Raw genomic sequence first — 18,232 nt, 5'->3', positions numbered from 1 at the left:
CAAAGAATTGACCACTCAAAGATTCACACCTGCCTCACTTTCTGCATGAGGACTGCCCTGCACAGGGAGAGAGAAGGGTTCTAGCTCTTGGGTGCAGAAAAGGAGGATCCTGCCCTTCCCTCCTCCATTTACGCCTTCATTGTCCCACTGATGACTCCACCACCTTCCTGCTCCTCAAAATCCACATCTCTTTTCCCTCACTGCATTCATCAGTGACTTCAAACACTTCTTAAACCATTTTTTTCTGGACTGAATCAAGGCCTGCCTCCTTCCAGTCACATTTAGGCCAGAACTTCCATCCCAGCTCAGTCTGCTGGCAGTGCGGGGAGCACCTGGGGGCACAGCTGGGGTTTGGACAGCAGAAACGGGCTTGTCCCACCAGGTACAACACTCAAGATGAAAGCTCAGAGTTGACAGACACATACAGGCACTGAGGACTCCATTCTCTGGAGCACTGAGCTTTCAGGACCAACACATGCAAGTGGGCCTTCACCCAGTGGCTGCAGGTGGTCTTTGCACAGCTCCTCCCTGCTCACAATCCTCTGCCTGTTCTCTGAGGCGCTGGAGCCGATTCAGGTCCCTCTGGATCTGTGCTGTGCCTTCAACTCCTCCAGCACAGCCCCCTCCCTTGCTTCCCTGGGTCACTGGGTGACAGCTCGTGCTGCAGCTCCAGCACCCTGCCCAGCCAAAGGTGAAGCCTCCAGAGCCTGCACAAGTGATCCTGAGATGGAATTTCTGCAGGAAGGAAAGACGTGACTTCCCTGTGATCAGGCTGCTGGGATGAACTAAAAGGAGCCAAAATTTCTACTCGCAGCATTTTTATTGGATAGCAACCTTCCTACTGGGGTTATTTATAAAGAAGTGTTACAGACTGTGTTAAGTTATACATTGCAGAATTTCAAAAGATGACTTAAAAATGACAATTCTTTTTTTCCCTCCCCTCTTCCTCTGAATTTAGAGTAATTTCTAGGGAATTTTATTTCTTTCCAAGTGAATACTTAAGGATCCCATAAGAATTGTGCTATTTCCAAGAGTATCTCTCACTTTTTGATTCTTGCCTGTGACAACTATTATTCTCCTGGATCCAAAAACAATCTCAAGGTTGAAACACCAAGGGCAGTGGGTGAAAAGGCTTGTGTGTGAGCTTGTGGGTGTCACAAGCACGGACAGGGCTGAAATGCTGCTCTGGGGAGCCTGCCTGTGGCACATGATCCAGGAGTCACAGCAGCTCCCTTTCCATGCTCTCCTCACCTACAGTCAGAGCAATCAGGAGCACCACAACAGCTTGTGTTAAACAGCAGCTTCTGAAGTGCACATCAGAGAGGCTCCCACTCCTGGATCCAGCCATGACTGCCCAGTCCTCGGGCACCTCAACACATCTGCAGTTTCCTCTTGTCTCCATCAGAGATTCTCTGCCTGGCCCCAACATGACACCACAGGTACTACAAGGGCACTACAAAGTGAGCAGAAGCCAACACTTCTCCCTGTTGGAAACTGGGGTGTGGGGGCTGCAAAAAAGACTGGCAGGACTCCAGGTGACAGAAGCACCTGCAGAAACGGCCACAACGGGAGGAACAAAAAAATTAAGGTTTTGCCATTCTGGGAAGCTCCTGCCAGCCTGTCTCTGCACAGCCTGCGCAGCCCTCCCTTCCTGCTGCCCCACAGACACCTCAACTCAGCTGCACCAAACCCCAGCCTTTCTCTCCCCTTCCCTTCCTACCTCCACGTGCTGCTCTTAGGCCAAATATTGTAAGTAAAGTGTCACTGGAGTTACTCATGAAAAGAAACCAAGAAAACTTCAGTACATTGTCTTAGAGCCTTTCCATTCACAACATCAGCACAATTCAGCCAAGGACAACTTGAAGGTCATTAGAACAGACTGAAGAAAAAAGGAAAGGACTCAGCTGGCTGCCAAAGACTGTCTGCTCTTACAGCAAGAGGAATCTCCTGTACAGGCTTAAACACACACAGCTTACCTAAAATAATAGCATCACACTACATTACATTCCATTTAATAACTTTTTTCCTGCACAACAGTTCAACAGCACAGAACAATTTGTTACTTGTTCACACAGAGTTTCTGTGGATTCTACAGGATTTTCTGTAGGTTTTGCAATGAATTTATTGCTGGCATAATATTTTCTTTTGTCACAGAGAAGACACAGCCCTGTTAGAAGTCAGGTGAGTTTATCTTGCACTGTCCTGCCCATCAAGCAGAACTCATGATAAGATGATGGGGACAATATCTACCTGGAAAATACTAATATATTAGCCAGCAGCACATGTAGTGCCCTCATCTAGGCAAATCTCAGTTTAGCCCCTGTTGAAGCAAACACTGGGAATAAATCCAGATGTCACCTCTGCCACCAAGGTTTCACACCTATGAATGGAATATAACTCACCTGTTTTTTATACCGCAGTGAAAGCAAGACCTAGGAGTCACAAAGCAGTGCAGAAGCCTTGTGCAGTGCTGTCACTTCCCAGCTGCAACTTCTCCTAAGGACATCAGCTGCAGGGTAAATTTATGACAGGGCACTCATCCCCTAACTGAACTCAGCCCCACAGCCCACCCAAGCCTTGGGTCACCAAACTGCCTTTTCTCCTTGGAGCAACTCCTCCTGCCTATCTGCTGCTGAGATCTCACTCTGTTTATGACAGATAAATAAATGCACTTTCATTCTAAGGGTATTAACCATAGGTGCAGGCACACATGGGCATAACCAAGGCACATCAGTTCTCTTACCTGAGCCGTTTCTGCCTTCAGGATGGTTTTGTGAAAGGTATTCTCCAAAAGCCCTCGCCGCTCTGTGTCCCATCATCAGAAGGCAGCCAGGGAGAGAAAGAGAGAGATTTGTGATGCTTAAAGGTCAAGGAAAAGTTCAACACCAACAGACTGCTGTGCTCCTGCAGCTGCCATTCCCTCAGCCTCAGGTGACACCCATAGAAATAACACTGCCAGAGCAGTGAGGCTTCCTCATTACACACCAGGATTCCAGTGCTTCTGGTGGAACCTCAGTGCTCCTCTGGCCAAAGGGGGAAACAGTGCTGGACTAGAAGTCCAGGACTAGTTTAGGCTTTAGCTTCTCTCTTCTTTTTTCATTACAAAAATGAAAAAACAGAATCGAAATGCACCTGCATTAAATCTTTGATGCACACAGGAACTGGCTCATTACCTCCAGCCCCCCTGAGTTAAGCCCTTCCTGGCAGCCCCAGAAGGAGGCGTCTCCACCCCACAGCCAACCACTACTCCAGGCTGCTACAGGTCCTGAAAGCTCCCACTTGGGAGTCATCACAGCTCAGATATGGATGCTAATGCCCATTTTACCTACCTGAACCCTAAATTTTCAAGCCCCAGCTATGTCAGTATTTGGATTACTTGACAAGCTTGTTTGAAAGACACCCACAACCTCCCACAAAAGCAGTTCCTGCTTCTCTGATGGATTCCAGTCCTGTGGATGACCAAGATTTTACTGGAATATATATTAAGAATCAAGCAAGCAGGGCGAGCTCAACCCTTATCACACATCCAGGCCCACATAACAGAGCAAACCTATGAATATTCCAACCAGGGAAAAGTTTTCTGCTTGCAACCCACACCGGAAAGGAATCCTTGTTCAAGGCATGCAATACAGTAACCTCCAGACTCCAACTGGCAGGGCATTTGTAATGTCCTAATTGCTCTTCTGTACCCTATGACTCAAGAGAGCCAATACTAGAACCAGGTTTTCCCCAGGTTTGTAGAACAATCTCTCCAAGGTCTGCAGCATCCCAATGGGGCCAAGCAGCCATTGGGCAGCCTAGGGTAGAGACTGGCAAAGAGGGAGGTGAAACAGCCACTCATCCCCTTGTCAAGCCAAGCCAAGAAACCCAGAGCTGGGCACCCTCAGCCCTCAAGCACATCAGCATCTCCTGGGGAAAGACCAGACTTGCTGTAACAGGGAAGACTCTCCATAGCGAGGCATCACATCCACTGTCATCCTCCTTCAGAGGTGCTCAGAACAACCTCTCCAGTTCAAGCTGCTGCAAAATGGCTATTCAATAATGGCCATTCAATAGCTAAGTGGAAAATGGCTTTGACCTCCAAAAACACTGTCTGCTTTGCATATCAAAACTCGTGTAGCCAGGATCTTCCCCACTGCTTTTATGCACCACCTCCCAAAGGAGAAAATGTTAACAAGGCTCCAGTGCACTTCACAGAGTGACTCGGGCTGGAAGGAGTGGGAAGTCCATTTGTCATCCACAGCCAGCAACACAGGATCAATATGAACGATGAAGAAAGAGTAATTTAATCTCCCTGGGACTAAATTTCAGCACAGTCAAATGCAAAATGCTTTAGAGCAGCACAGCTGGAGCTGCGCAAGAAGAAAGGTTTAAGCTTCTGCCTCTTTACAGACTAACAGACAATGCTGAGGTTTCAGATTCTTACATGTCCAGGCCCAGGCTGTACCTTTAGACACTGGCTTGTGGTGGCAGCTGTCCAAACTGTCCTCCTCAGTGCCTAACACCCCCAGAGATGGTCACAAGGAGGCTCTGTCACATGGGGAGCTCTACAGTCAGCCCACAGCCCCACTGTGAAGAGCAAAAGGATGACCATTGTGGTTCACCCATCCAGGAGGACAAGCATCTCATGGGTGTTCCTGGCACCCTCAGCCTTTCTGTCCGGGCAAAAAGCAGGACTTGATCCCGGAGCAACACACAAATACAAAGTTGAGAACTGGAGTGTGGCTGCTTCAGGGAAGAGGTTGAGTCAACCTCCCTGGAAGTATGGATTTGGCATCTGGGACATGGTTTAGTGGTAGATGCAGCAAGGTTTGGTTTGCAGTTGGACTCATTGACCTTGGAGGTTTTCTCCAACCTAAAAAATTCTATGATTTTAACATCAGGCTACTCAGCTGCAACAGAATTCCTGAGCTGCTCCTGTATTCCGTCTCAGAGGCAGTTAAAACTCAGCCAAAGCCACAGCTGATTCCTCCCAGGTTTCGGCATCAGATTGTTGCCTTCAGTTAGAAGGCAAGGTGACCTGGTCTCAAAGGACAGCACGGTGGCTCGGCCTCACCCCAGCCGCTCGGGTCATAGACAAATGACACTAATATGGTGGATGGTCAAAATGGCGTTTATTACTTTGCATCTTGGAGTTAAATACTCGAAGGGGTTTCGCTACGTCACAAAGGGACGGTGGGTTTAGTTAGAGTTAGTAAGGGAATGAAAACTACTGGAGTTAGGAGGGGTCGCATACTTCAGAGGGGCTTTTTGTTTATCTCTGTGGATGAGGGGGAGGAAGAGTCCCAGCTGCCTTTCCGTTACATCCCGAAATCTTCCGCGGCGCCTGTCCTTATCTACCACAACCACCAGCAATAGTACAGCTTTAATAACCTGGCTGGGCATGAGATTCCAGGATCTCTTCCACCAAAACTTCTGGGACACCAAGGCTTCCCATGGAAATGTCTGTCCTTGCAAAGCCTCACCGACACCATTCACAAACAGGGCATGCACTTAGACCCTTGGGAAAACTTTGACACTTCTCTTTTGCATCAGCAGTCATTCCATGTGGAAAAAATAACAGCAAGCAAGTTCTCAGGTAAATTATCAGTGAGAGAACATGGTGATTTACACAAAAAATGCTGAAATCTGATTATAGTCTGTAACTAGTTCAGAAGTTCCATGAGCTCCAAATTCATCTGTCACTGTCTCCATTCATCTCTTCGCCAATGCCTGAAGCTGTTTTGTCTGTCTGAAAATCTGAACCAATGCTTCACCTTTAGCTTGCAAACCACGGGCTCAAAACACCAGTACAAAGCAATTCCTAAGATCACAACTGAAAACTGGCTAAGACAGAGCCAGAGAAGCACTGCTGCCCTCCAGCCCATCTTATCCCATGATGAAAACAGTATCACTCAGTAAGAGCCCAGGCTGGAAGATGCTGCAGTGTCTCTAACCTCCCACTCTGTTTTCCCCGAGCAGAGGAGGGAAAAGGGTACAATCCCAGGCGCCAGAGCTCCCAGAGAACAGGTCACACCCAGAGAACAGGTCATACCCAGAGCTCTCGTGCAGGTCAGAAGCACAGTCAAGGAGCACAGAGCTGCTCAAAAGCATTGCACCATGCCCAGAGTGAACCTGCAGTTCTGCCCTGGCCGTTCTGCCCCATGGGTTTCAGACCCTTCAGGCCAACACAAAGAGCAAACAAACGTGGACACGTGTGCACAGCTCCCCAGCCCCAGTAGACATGGCAATGCTGCCTGCACAGCACAGAGTGCAACAGGGGGTTTCCAGCCAATTACACCAGAAACTTCACAGTAATTATTCTGCCTATTATCGCAGTGGTTCCCTTCTACATTCCTGCTTTCTGAGTGCCATCGGCTTCTCCTTGGCCATGCCTCAACAGATCTCCCACAGATGTCTGCACATGCCCTTTGCCAAGGGGACTCTGATGGCCACACTTGCTCCTTATGGCTACGTGCCCCTTGCCAAGCCTTTTGCATTCCTTCCCTGCCCTCACAGCCATCCCAGTTCACCAGCACTTGCCTGGATCATTATTGTGCCATTTTTCCACTTTCCTTGGCTATCCATCAGCTTGATCAAAATAAAGCCAGAGCAAAATTCAAACAGATGGTAGCTGTTCTGTTCATCCCATTCTTTTCCCTCTCTTTTATTACCTCAAGGCACACAATCAGACTTTTCTCCCAGCTCAGCTCTGCCCTCCATGATCGGTGCCAATGGAGCTCAAGTCCCCTCACACCACTGGACAGCACTGGACATACACCCCTTCAACTGGGCTCTGAGTGGAGACACCTTGGGATAATTGAACTGGCAAGAGATGAAAAAGGAAACTTGTTTCACATAAATGAGATGAAGTACAAGGTGCCTTACAGCTCCACGGGCCGGTGAGCTATAACCCTGAGTGTATGACACTGCAAAAGCTGCATACAAATGAGCAGGTAGCACTGAGAGGTGATCAGCTGATAACAGGACAAGTTTAGCCCTGACTCATCTGGAGAGAAGTTTTCGTTTTAGTGGCAGACCAGACCTGCATGTCACAGAGTCAGCACAGCTTGATTTAACAGAAGGACATCAAGCAGGGACCAGGGCTCTAGCACACTGTGCTGCTCAGTCTACCCAGCACAGACGAGCCTCAGCAAACACCAGCATTTCCTCCAGCGTTCCATCAGAACAGCTCCAGGGAAGGGAGCAGGGATGGGCAGCACAACACAGGCAGCAAAGGCAGCTGCCCTTCTGGGGGCATTTTCCAGTACTCACTGTGCCACAGATGTCAAGAGACGGACTCAGGTCTGGAAGAGAACTGTGAAGAAGCACAGACAGTCTAGACAGAGATTTGCTCGAAGGAGCAAAGCCGCCAAATAACAAAGATCTCAATTACAATGTAATAAGCACAGAATGGCCTTCATGTCTCTGAAATAATCACATCAACGGGATAAAAGGGGCCTTGATGCACACGAGTAGCTATGAGAAACTGATGCACATAAATTAATCCACCAAACTGACACTTACGGGGTGAAGAAATGCAGATTGAAACACTCAGAGATACAGGAAAGACCTCAGATAACTCAATTTAGAGCACAGCAGAAAGCTAAGCAAAACCTGGACTATTTAGGAGTATTACATGGAAAAATAATGAACACCCACCACCTTCTCCTGCTCCTTCAGAAGTAATGCCCAGAGGAGTTGCAGCAGGAATCTGTTGTGACAGCATCTGACAGTGCTGCATCTCAGGCATACAGGAGAGACCTGCATCATCAGGACCTACGTCCTCCTACGGCAGCAATCCTGCTCTTGTCACCAAGCAGAGAAGGGAACACCTCCAGCACATTCACAGTTAATAGCTCATTCATTAAAGACTGTTGACACCTACTTTATTTAAGCCTAATAGTAACAATATCCTGACAAAAATTAGTTTTCTAAAATATCTACGTAGATAAATGGTAGCTGGAAATTTTTTATTTTAAAATTTTCACTCTCAGGAAAGGGAGATTGAATGTCACCAATGGGTCTTAGAGACCCCACAGTATTGGAGCAATTTATGATCACAAAGTTTGGACAGGAGAAGAGAGGAAGAGCACACAGAAATTAAAAGAAAAAGGCAAAGAGACAGTTCATACTGCTCATCAGAAAATTCACAAGCAGAAAAGAAGAATCTAGACTCCATGAAGAACCTGAAGCCAAGCCAAAAAACACTCACACAGCAAGAAGCCTGAGATAAGGTACATGGTCACTTACCTCTGCATTTCATCAATGAAAAATTTACCCTTTCACAGCAATTAATGCCGTGTTCAAAGCCATGCTGCACCCCTCTCTAGGCAGGAAGAAAGGGAGTGAGACCAAATTCTTACCCCTCTGTGGGCTTTCCTTGACTAGACGCCAAGGTCATGGAATTGGCCAAGATGAACCACACTCTCAACTCAGATATTTCCTGTGCTAATGACTGCAAGAAGAGATGGTTCTGGAACATCCAGCAAAAGCCTCATGTCTGTTTGCTTGCACCATCAAGCTCTCCCAAAAAACAGCACAATACAGAGCAGAGCTGCAGGAAAACATCTGTTTCATTGCCTCATTTGGGGTGCCAGTGTTTTCCTGTAGGTGTCAAGGCAGCAAGGGCAACGAAATCCCATTTCTGAAGGGCTTTGGTTCATCTGCACCCTGGGAAAAGTTCTAAGGAAGCCAAGGAGCACAGGCCAGACAGCCACAGCCAGGCCCTGGAGAGGCTGTCAGTGGAGGGGCAGCACCAAGGTCACCGCTCAAGGACAACTGCGTCAGCCCTGCCTTCGGCGCTGGGGCCCAGGAGCTGCAGGGCAATAAAAGCACACACAGGGAGGGAACAATCCCTCCTGACAGGGAGACCTTGCATCCCAGCCCTTCTGAGGCAATCAGCGCACCAGCACCAAGCACAGCCGCTTCTCGGGTGTACAGGGCGCTGCAACTACCCCAGGAGAAGACCACCACAGCGACCAAAGTCAGCAGCATCGTGGGTGCTCTCCACAGCGTTGGCACAGAGCAATTGTGTCCTTAGTTTGTAAGAAGCTGCTTAAAAGACCCAGCACACAATAAGCTGCACGGAGCTTAATTAATGCTCCTGGGACATGAGACTCCCCTGAGTTGCTCTGCAGAGATTTTATTTTAACAATCTAGGGAGCCTGCACCTCCTGCCTGGCTCCCATTACTCACACCAGCTAACAAGCCCTGCTCCTTGCTCAATAAAACAGTCAAGTGTGCACACGCACTCCAGCCACACATAAGAAATACACACCGTGGTCACTTGGACTTGCAGCGGAATTCCAGGAGTTGATTTTTCTCTCCAAAGAGAAGTCATGAGAAAAATGAACAGGACAGAGCCCAGAAGATGCAGAGAAGCAACTCCAGGGCAAGAACAGGATCCCCCAGCTGCCTACACCCACAGGGCACATGATCATTGCAGCAGTGCTATCCAGACAGGTGACCCAAGTGCCCAGCCCTCAAGGAGTGGACAGAACAGTCTCTGTAGCCTTATCCAGTGTCCTACAGAGTCCCTGCTGTATATAAGGACGCAGGAGATACATGGAGGAGCACCCAGGGCAGAGCAGAGGAGCTGTGTATGATGTGCTCCAGGAAACCTTCCAGCAGGTGGGACATTGCCACTGTAGGGATTCAAAGCGTGGCAGAGCCCATGGGAGCAGGGACTGAGCCGCACCTGGAGCGGCAGGATGGAGACACATGGACAGCACCTGTCACCACCAGCATCTTCTCCATGCAAAGAGGCTCTGCAAGGAAGCCCCTCGGCAAGTTCACTGACCTCCTCAAATGATTTTTGGATCAGGAATTTCTAGCACAGGCATCAACAGGGACCCACATAAAAGCACCTGTCCTGTGCCGTGCTCCATGTGACCAGACACTCCTCAAGGGCATTATGTCCCCCAGCCCAAATCCGCTCGTAACGTTTCTGGTCAAACCACCTTAATTCACACACACACAGAGACATCACAGAGCTCCCACAAACCCCCACCTGCAGTCACAGCAGGTATGGAGTAAACCAGAACCCTGAGGCACCTCCTGGACTCCACACAGTTGAGAGAACCTGAGCAGCATTTGCCAGCCCTGGTGTAGGCTAACAAGTCATTACGTTCAAAACACATTAGTCGCTCCCAAACACCCACACTACCATATGAAACCCTACCAATTACTGAGTGTGTTGTTTGTGTGACTGCCTAATCCCACTCCCAGAACCCCATCACAGCATGTCATTTCTGTATATGCACCTGGCTGACATCACCACAAGGAATCCCACTTCCAAATCTCTGAATGCCATGGAAAGCATTAATGTTTTCATTACTGGTTACGGACAGGGTGCAACAAAACGTGGGGAAAAGTTGCAGGCTCTGTCTGGAGACCTGTCCCTCAAGATACTCTGGAGTTTGAAGGATGGATTTCTTTACAACTCAAACAGATGGCAAGATACAGACAGCTTTGCATCTCTTCACTTCAAGCCATAAGACTTCTCTTTCCTCCCAGCACAGCAGAGATGCCGTAATGCTGAGTTACAGAGAGAGGTGACTGAGATTTCTCAGCAACACGGATTGAGCCCTACACACAACTCCAGGTTATTCTAATGCAATTTAGTCTAACAACAAAAAGAAGGTGTTATATAAGGCAGCTGAAAAGTTTAATTTCTCCCAATTTTTCCCCAGCAGCAAAGAGCCAGGCTAGCTGAAGCAGAGACAGTGATAGACCTACCCCCTGGCACAGCTGTGCCTAAGGAGCAGCTAAAAAGCTGCGCCAATGCCCCCAAATAGTCACCAGATGACTGTCGTGACACTTGCACTGCAGCGTGGGAGAAGGGTCCTTCCATCTGGGAAGGGTCACTAAGGCAAAGCTCATCTTTGACAGCTTTTTAAACCTAAGTACCATTAAGCAGCAAATATATTTTCTCGGATCTCCCATGTTTGATACTGAAAAGCACTGGGACCAGGCAGTGAGAGAAATGCTACACTGTAGTACAAGCAACATAAAACCAGAACAGGCACAATACAGAATCCAAATCCCTTAACCGGTCCATGTAGTGGCTTGGGACACTGCTGGGGAGGGCAGACGTGGGGTGGGTGCAGATTTTCACAGAGCAGTTTTTCCATTCAAAGGGGTGAGACCCCCTGAAGGAGGCTGCTGACTTTGCCCTCGGACACGCACACGGCATTTCAGCCGAGGAGAAACCATCGGGCAAACAGACCGCGCTTCCGAATTCCCCAGGATTAGAAAGATCCATCCCTGACAAATCCACTTCTGACACGCTCTTTGCCAAACCCCGCAAACTGACCCCTGCGGCTGCTGTGCCCGGGCCGGCGGCGGGGACGCCTCTGGAGACAAGTCACCTCTCCAGCGGCTGAGGGTCCGCGGGGTGCAGGGGCAGCACGGCCCCCGCTGCCACCAGCAAGCGTGCGGCTGCTTTGGGAGGATCGGGGCAGCCGGCGAGAGGGACGCGCCGGCAGCTGCTATTCCCCAGCCCCGGGATGGCCCTGGGGGACAAAACCCGGGTCGTGCCTGCACCGGTGCCTCGGCTCGTCCCGAGGGTCTCGGGGCTCCCCCCAGCCCGGCACGACCCCTGAGGCGGCCGGGGGCGAGCAGGGTCCCGGCACCGCGGGGGCCCCCCGAGGCACCGCCCGCCGCGCCCCCGGCACCCACCTCACTTTGGCCGCCACGGACGACATGGCCTCGTTCCTGAGCGTCTTCCTTTTGGACACGGCTGTGCCCATATTCGCGCGGGGGGTCGCGGCCGGGGGAGCGCTCATCGCCGGGCCCCGCGGCTGCCCATGCCGGGGCGCGCCGCCGCCCCTCGCCGCCGCGCCGCCTCAGCGCCCCGCCATGCCGGCCCCCGGCCCGCGGCCCCGGCCCGTGCTGCGCTCCGCCGCGGCCGCTGCCGCCCCATTGACTGCGGCAGGAGGGAGGGACGGAGACAAGGAGGGACAAGCCCGCCCCGCCGCCCAGGAAGCGCCGCTATATTTGGCCAGCGGCACCTCCTCCGCCCGCCTGACATCATGGCCGGGGAGGGGGCGCCGGCCCCGCCTCAGGGCCCGCGCGGGGCGGCGGGACCCCCGCATGGGCGGCGTGTGGCTGCAGCGGGAGGAGGGAAAGGCGAGGACACTCCTGAGGGGGCTGCAGCTCCTCTGAGGGGCAGCTCCCATCTCTGCTCTCTGTGACAAGGAACAGCACCCAGGGCACGGCTGGAGCTGGGCCAGGGCAGGCTCAGGCTGCAGAGCAGGGAAAGGTTCTTCCCCCAGAGGTGCTGGCACTGCCCAGGCTCCCCAGGGAATGGGCACGGCCCCGAGGCTGCCACAGCTCCAGGAGCCTTTGGACAGCGCTGCCAGGGATGCCCAGGGTGGGGTTGGTGGGGTCTGTGCAGGGACAGGGGCTGGGCTGGGTGATCCTGGTGGGACCCGTCCAGCTCGGGATACTCTCTGATTCCACGATTCTGCCTGAGGGGAACATTCAGCCAGCCGCCGTCAGACACGGCTGCAAGGGAAGGCTCGGGGGGTCGCTCCCTCCAGGCTCTTGTCAGGAAGCAGAGGTTCAACCTGCAAAAAAATCAGTCATTTTGAGACAAAACTGCAGCCTGCTTTTGATAGATCGGGTGAAAGGTTTCACACACGGTTTATTTTCCACAGCAGGGCGGTGTATGAGTGCAGCCGCATCCCTCTGCTCATGGGGTGGACACGGCCATGAAGGTGGGGCTATCGGGTTTTGGACAGGACAGCTCTGAAGGATAGACACGAACACACGGCTGGCTTTGATCCGAACACACGGCTGGTCCCTGAGCCGGTCACTGCTTCCCACCATTGTCCCAGAGCAGGCAGCACCGCCGTTCCCAGAGTGACTGGAGGCACGGAGCCATGAGGGGGAGATGGGTGCCCAGAAACCTTCTGGTGCCCAGTGTCACCTGCCAGAGCAAACACCTGCCGTGAGGTCATCGAGTGCTTGAAAACAAACCCAACAGAAGGAGCTGATCAACTGTCAGCCCAGCCTTAGAGGATTTTCAATTCACACAGTCACAGAACTGCTTGGGTTGGGAGGAACCTTCATAGATCACTTAGTCCATCCCATGCCATGAGCAGGGACAGCTCCCAGGTTGCTCCAAGCCCCATCCAGCCTGGGCTTGGACACTTCCAGGGATCCAGGGGCAGCCACAGCTGCTCTGGGCACCCTGTGCCAGGGCCTCATCATCCTCGTAACAGAAAATTTCTTCCTATCGCACAGTCTAAATCTATTCCTTTGCCTTTTATCCTGGCCCCGATAAAAAGTCGCCCACCATCTTATAAGCTTCCTTTATACACTGAAAGGCTGCAAGAATGTCTCCCCAGAGCCTCCTCTTATCCATCTGAACACTCCCAACTCCTCCAACCTTTCTTCATAGCAGAGGGGTTCCAGCCCTCTTTTTTGGGTGATCAATTTCATGGGTGTAGGTTTTGATCCCTAGGTGAGTTTGGAAAAGAGTTTTTCCTTGGGAAAGTATTTTATGAATCTGCTTTCAGGGCACTTGAGTGAGTGGGACAGCAAATTCTTACATATTATTCTTAATACATATAGAAAAAGGCACTTGGATTGTCCCCCTGACTCCACAGGTAAGTTCAGGTATCCCAGGAACTTAGAGCCATTCATTCAATAATATTGGACAGAGGGGTAGAAGTTTAATAGATAATTAAAATTCCTACAGGCTTTGTGAAAAGAGGCAGCTGAAGGAGGGAGTGACAGGCACTCCTTGTCTTGTCTGTACCTGAGGAAGGGCTGTAGCATAAGCTCATGTTTCACTGTCCTTCAGAGACCCTGCATGAAGAGACCAAAAGTTGGGGAAAAGCTTCAGTCCTCTCTCTCCATAGACTCCAAAGTAAAATCTGCAAGAAAATATAATATAATAGTATTTGAACAAATTAAGTCTGTTTGGTCTATTAATCTACCTATTGGAAAATAAAGTAGTTTCTATAGAGAGAAGAAAAAAGACAGAGAAGGTACCCAATTCCCCTGGTTTGTGTGGACACAAGGAGCAGGATACAAATACCTCACCAAGCAGAATTTTATCACAGTCTGAACAATTCACTATGAATAACAAATTTTCAGAGCTGTATCTTTGCTGAGCCTCAAGCTGTGAGCAGAAAAAGTTCCATGTGTGCACAATAAAGACATGGAAATACTTAAAAAGTAAGGTCAACCTGTGCTTCCCAACCCTCTTTTCCCTGTATGTAAACTAGATAGGGAAAAAGGTCTTTATATTTAAATGTTTTGCCAGTTGAGGCAAATGCTATTCCTTAAAAATACAGCTCACCCTCTAAACTAACAGGCAGGTCTGCTCTACCCATGACACAATTTGCAGCAGATCTACCTGGAAGCACCCCAAAATTGCTCACAGTGACATTTTTCATGTACAAAACAAAACCCAACCTCAATATATTGGATTTTTTCCCCCTAGAAAATGACTCCAATTAAATTTCTACTCATGACTATCCCCCTGCCCTATTTTTTGTTGTACAGTCATGTCACCAAAGAGTTCCTACAACAGAAAAGGATTTTTAAAAATCCATCTGTTTTGAATGAGCAGCTGAAAAAAAAATACTTGTAGAGAACTGGAGCCATGCAAACAGTTACAGTCTCCATAAAGCTGTGCCCAGTGCTATCAATTCCCAGAATTAAAAAGCATCCAGATGCCTTCATCTTCATCCCATGTTCAGACTGCTCTTACCTGTGCCTCTTGGAGCTCCCTCAAACTCTCCCTTGCCTGTTCCCCAGCAAGGTCTCCCTCTTGGAGGCTGGGCAGCTCCAGCCCACAGCAGGGCACTTTGAAGACTGGTCAGGGCTTGGCCTGGTGGGTTTTGAACACCTCCAAGGATGGAGATGTAAACTGCTCTGGTCCACGTCCCAGGGCTGCACTGCTCTCACAGGGAAAGATTTCCATAGATCCACTGGGAATTTCCCGTGTTGGTCCGTGTGCCCTGGAGAATCACCCAGCTCCATCACTCCACAGCATCCCGGGAGCCCTCGCCCACCCCTGCAGATTCTCCTCTTGCTCTCTGCTTCTTCCCTGCCTTCCTTTAGGGTTTCCTCCCTGCCTTTGGATTTACCCCAGGCATTTAGGGGTCTGGGTTACCCCAGAAGAGGAGGCAGCTAGGAAGCTCATTACAGCTGGAGAGATGCCTTTGCTTCGTGCTAGGAAAAAAGTCAGGAGAGCCAGGCAGACAATTCCCACGGCTTCTCCATGGCAACAGGGCTTCCCAGACACAGCATCACAGCCCCTCCACCCGAGCCCCAAACCTCCACTCACAGGCTGTCAGGGGATCTCACCCCAAAACACCTTCCAAAATAATCACAGCTGGCCAGAGAAATGTTCCCTGCTTCCACTGGGGAAGGTGCACTGCCCTGAAGCCCAAGCCAGGCAAAGTCCATCCCAACTAGTGATGGGTTTTGTCTAGAGAAATTTGTCACACTTGAAAATCTGGTGTCTCTGCATACTGTCAAACCAAACAGCACATCTCTGTCCACTGGAAAACCCAGAACCTCAAACCTTAGGTCTAGGTCTCACATCAGATTCTGATACTCAGATTTTAAGGAATCATTCTTTTTATGTTTAGACAAGTCATTTTTGTCTAAACGAGCAAAAACTGTGTATTCTGACAATTTAAATGCAAAAAAGGAGAAATAAGGCAAGCCAAAACCAGTCACAGCAGCAACCTGCAAAAGGGAGAGGCAAACAATAATAAATACTTCTTCAAGCACGTCAGGCTGGAGAGTCAGAAGTTGGCTATGGTGCAAGAGAAGCATTCGTAGGAGATAAGGTCAGAACAGAAAAACAATGAATATTTTGCATCTGTAGTCAGTGAAGAAAAGCTTGTAGATGTTCCTGTGCCAAAAGTCATCTTTATATGGACGTGGCATTGGATTTGGCTCATGTTCAAGTGTCAGCAGAAGAAGTTGAGGAATAAATAGCCAAACTAGAGAGTGCAAATGCACCAGGCTGAGATGGTTCACCTAAGTGCCCAGTGAGAGCTCAGAGGTGAAACAGTTTAATTACTTAACCATAGGATGTAATCACTGTGTGTAACGGCCTCATTGTCTGAGAGCTTCAAGGTGACAAATGCAAAGGGTTTGGGGTTAAGATAGACCCTGAAGTCTGAGGTTCCCTCCTGGACAAAGTGAAATTGTCACTGAGAATCTCATTAGTGCAGAGTTGGATACATTTGATGTACAGGGAAGACAAAAAGTTGATTTTACTGAAAAAAAATGAATGCTTGATAAATGTAATACAATTCTTTAGAGGGGTCCATAAGTGTGCAGTGGTGCAGTCTGAGTTTCCAAAAGGTCTGTCACACGAGTTTCTTACAGGAATGCAGCTACCATGGGATTAACAGAAAATGCTTGAAATAGATAAATACCTGGTTAAAAGATTCCCAAAGAGCAGTTCTCAATAGGCAGACTCCTGAATGGAGGGTGGACTGGAAAGGAGCCCCACAGGGACCTGGGCAAGGCTTTGCTCACTTCAGCATATTCAGAAATAATCTTGCAAATGAATTGGAAAAAATAAAAAGAGAGAGAGACAAAGCTTGCAGCTGATGTTAAGGCATTCAGGGTCATAAATACATGAGACACTGAAGAGTTATACAAGGACCTCATGAGAGTGAATAACTAAGCAATAGGTTCAGGACATCCAGAGGAGATAATTACAAAGATAAAGACAGGAGAAAAACAATCCCAGCTCCTCAACCACTGGGCTCTGCACTGATCCTTATCCTCAGAAATAGCCTCTTTTTCTTCCAGGTTCAGTTGAAAGTTGCCCTGTCCACCCCAGCTCCATCCGTGCCTAATGCTGGCTCCTGGCTTTGGTGGGACTATAAACCCAGGAGAAGGCAAGGGACACAGCAGTGTGGTAAGCATAAAAGCAGCGTAAAGGGGGGTGTTTAATGGCCCATGTGAGATGACTGCAGTTCCTGTGGTGCAAATTGAGACCAGGATTGTTTGTGGTCCCTGCAGAGAACACAGTCAATCACTCAGGTCTTGGGAAGGGCTAAGTACCCGGGTCAGCAGTGCCAAGGGAAGTGTGGAACCCCTCCCCACAGACATTTCCCAGGGCTCACATCATCACAGCTTAAGCCAAGGTGCAGATGCTTCCCCAGGAACATGATGTGCTCAGACCACAGAAGTGGCACAGACAGGGCAGGGCTGTTTTTTGCCCCCTTGCCCTTTGCTCCCATTTCTCAGCACAAAAAGACTGGCCCGAGTGTGTTCATACTGAAGGGGCAAAGCACAAGAACTCAAAGAGAAGACAAACTGTTGTGCCCACTGTCCTTAAACACTGCCCCAGTTAAGCTCTTATGACAAGTCACAGCAGCCTTGAAAGCTGGTGATAAACCCATGACACTGAGGCAGATGGAGGAGCTGGTGGGGTTTATTCACACAGCACTGGAAAAGAGTTTGAGGACAATGGTTATGGCCAAGTGCCTGGGAAACTCAAGGTCTCCTGGTTGCCAGAAGGTCACTCAAGTATCACCTCTCCACCTTCCTGCTTGGCCAGTTTAGTCCCTTCGAGATGTTGCTGTGAAATTCATCAAGTCCAAACTTCACTTTAATGAGGCACTGTAAGAAAATAACTTTCCCAACACTGGTATAATTAAAATTGGGCCATATATCAGTGAAGCAATATCAATAGCTAACAAATTTGAGTTTGCCAAGAATTACAGTTTTTCTTTGAGTGGATTCATTTGCATAGAGCTGTTCTTACATGGCCAAGCATTTGGCATCAGCAAAGCTTGTTCAGAGCCAGTTCCTGAGGTAGTCCTGATCCCTGGAGGGGCAGTTCTGAACCAGCTGGGATGCAGGGCACTCAGACCCCATGCTGGCCAGCTCACCCCCAGCTATTTTTAGTAAGAGACCTAATCAGTAATTGCCAGGGCTGGGTACAGCCTTTCAGCCCTGCCTTCTGCTATGTGACATGTCCCAGCCCCAGGAGTGCTGCTGAGGGCAGCACAGCCCCTGAGCACAGGGTCACCTGTGCTCAAAGATGAAACCCCCCGCTCCTTCCTCCTCAGCAACTGCATTTTCCCAAGTCTTCTAATTTTGCCAGCATTATGAAGAGGTCAGACACTGTTTTACATTATCTGTCTGCTCCTGCACAAGGCAGCAAGGTCCTGTCAGAGCAAGCCAGGACAGCCCTCCAAAACTGGAGATTTGGAAGGGAGGCTCTGTGCTCAGCTGTGTGTGGAGGATAGGGAGATGC

The 18,232-nt window shown here is 49.7% G+C and overlaps 1 protein-coding gene and 1 long non-coding RNA gene across 4 annotated transcripts in view; both read right to left on the bottom strand.

The window, feature by feature from the left end:
* Positions 1-11,943, bottom strand: part of NSMF (NMDA receptor synaptonuclear signaling and neuronal migration factor) — a 45,854-nt gene extending 33,911 nt beyond the window's left edge. Inside the window, exons 1-2 of one of the 3 annotated variants that reach the window (XM_063410143.1) lie at positions 11,662-11,941; positions 2,744-2,805 (exon numbers count right to left, since the gene is read on the bottom strand). In XM_063410143.1, the coding sequence (XP_063266213.1) occupies positions 2,744-2,805; positions 11,662-11,768 (169 nt within the window). In that variant the 5' untranslated portion in view covers positions 11,769-11,941. Of the gene's footprint in view, positions 1-2,743; positions 2,806-11,661 lie in introns of all 3 variants that reach the window. The other 2 variants (XM_063410144.1, XM_063410145.1) reach the window with 2 other exon arrangements.
* A 679-nt stretch (positions 11,944-12,622) lies between these two features.
* LOC134557291 (uncharacterized) lies at positions 12,623-15,537 on the bottom strand. The gene is made up of 3 exons (XR_010082020.1): positions 14,708-15,537; positions 13,748-13,865; positions 12,623-12,913 (listed from the first exon to the last, which is right to left on the bottom strand). It is a non-coding gene; the product is annotated as an uncharacterized LOC134557291 (long non-coding RNA).
* Between the last annotated feature and the right edge of the window lie 2,695 nt (positions 15,538-18,232).

The sequence above is a fragment of the Prinia subflava genome, chromosome 12 (assembly GCF_021018805.1).
Source record: "Prinia subflava isolate CZ2003 ecotype Zambia chromosome 12, Cam_Psub_1.2, whole genome shotgun sequence".
NCBI lineage: Eukaryota > Metazoa > Chordata > Aves > Passeriformes > Cisticolidae > Prinia > Prinia subflava.
This window is presented reverse-complemented; position numbering and strand designations above follow the sequence as displayed.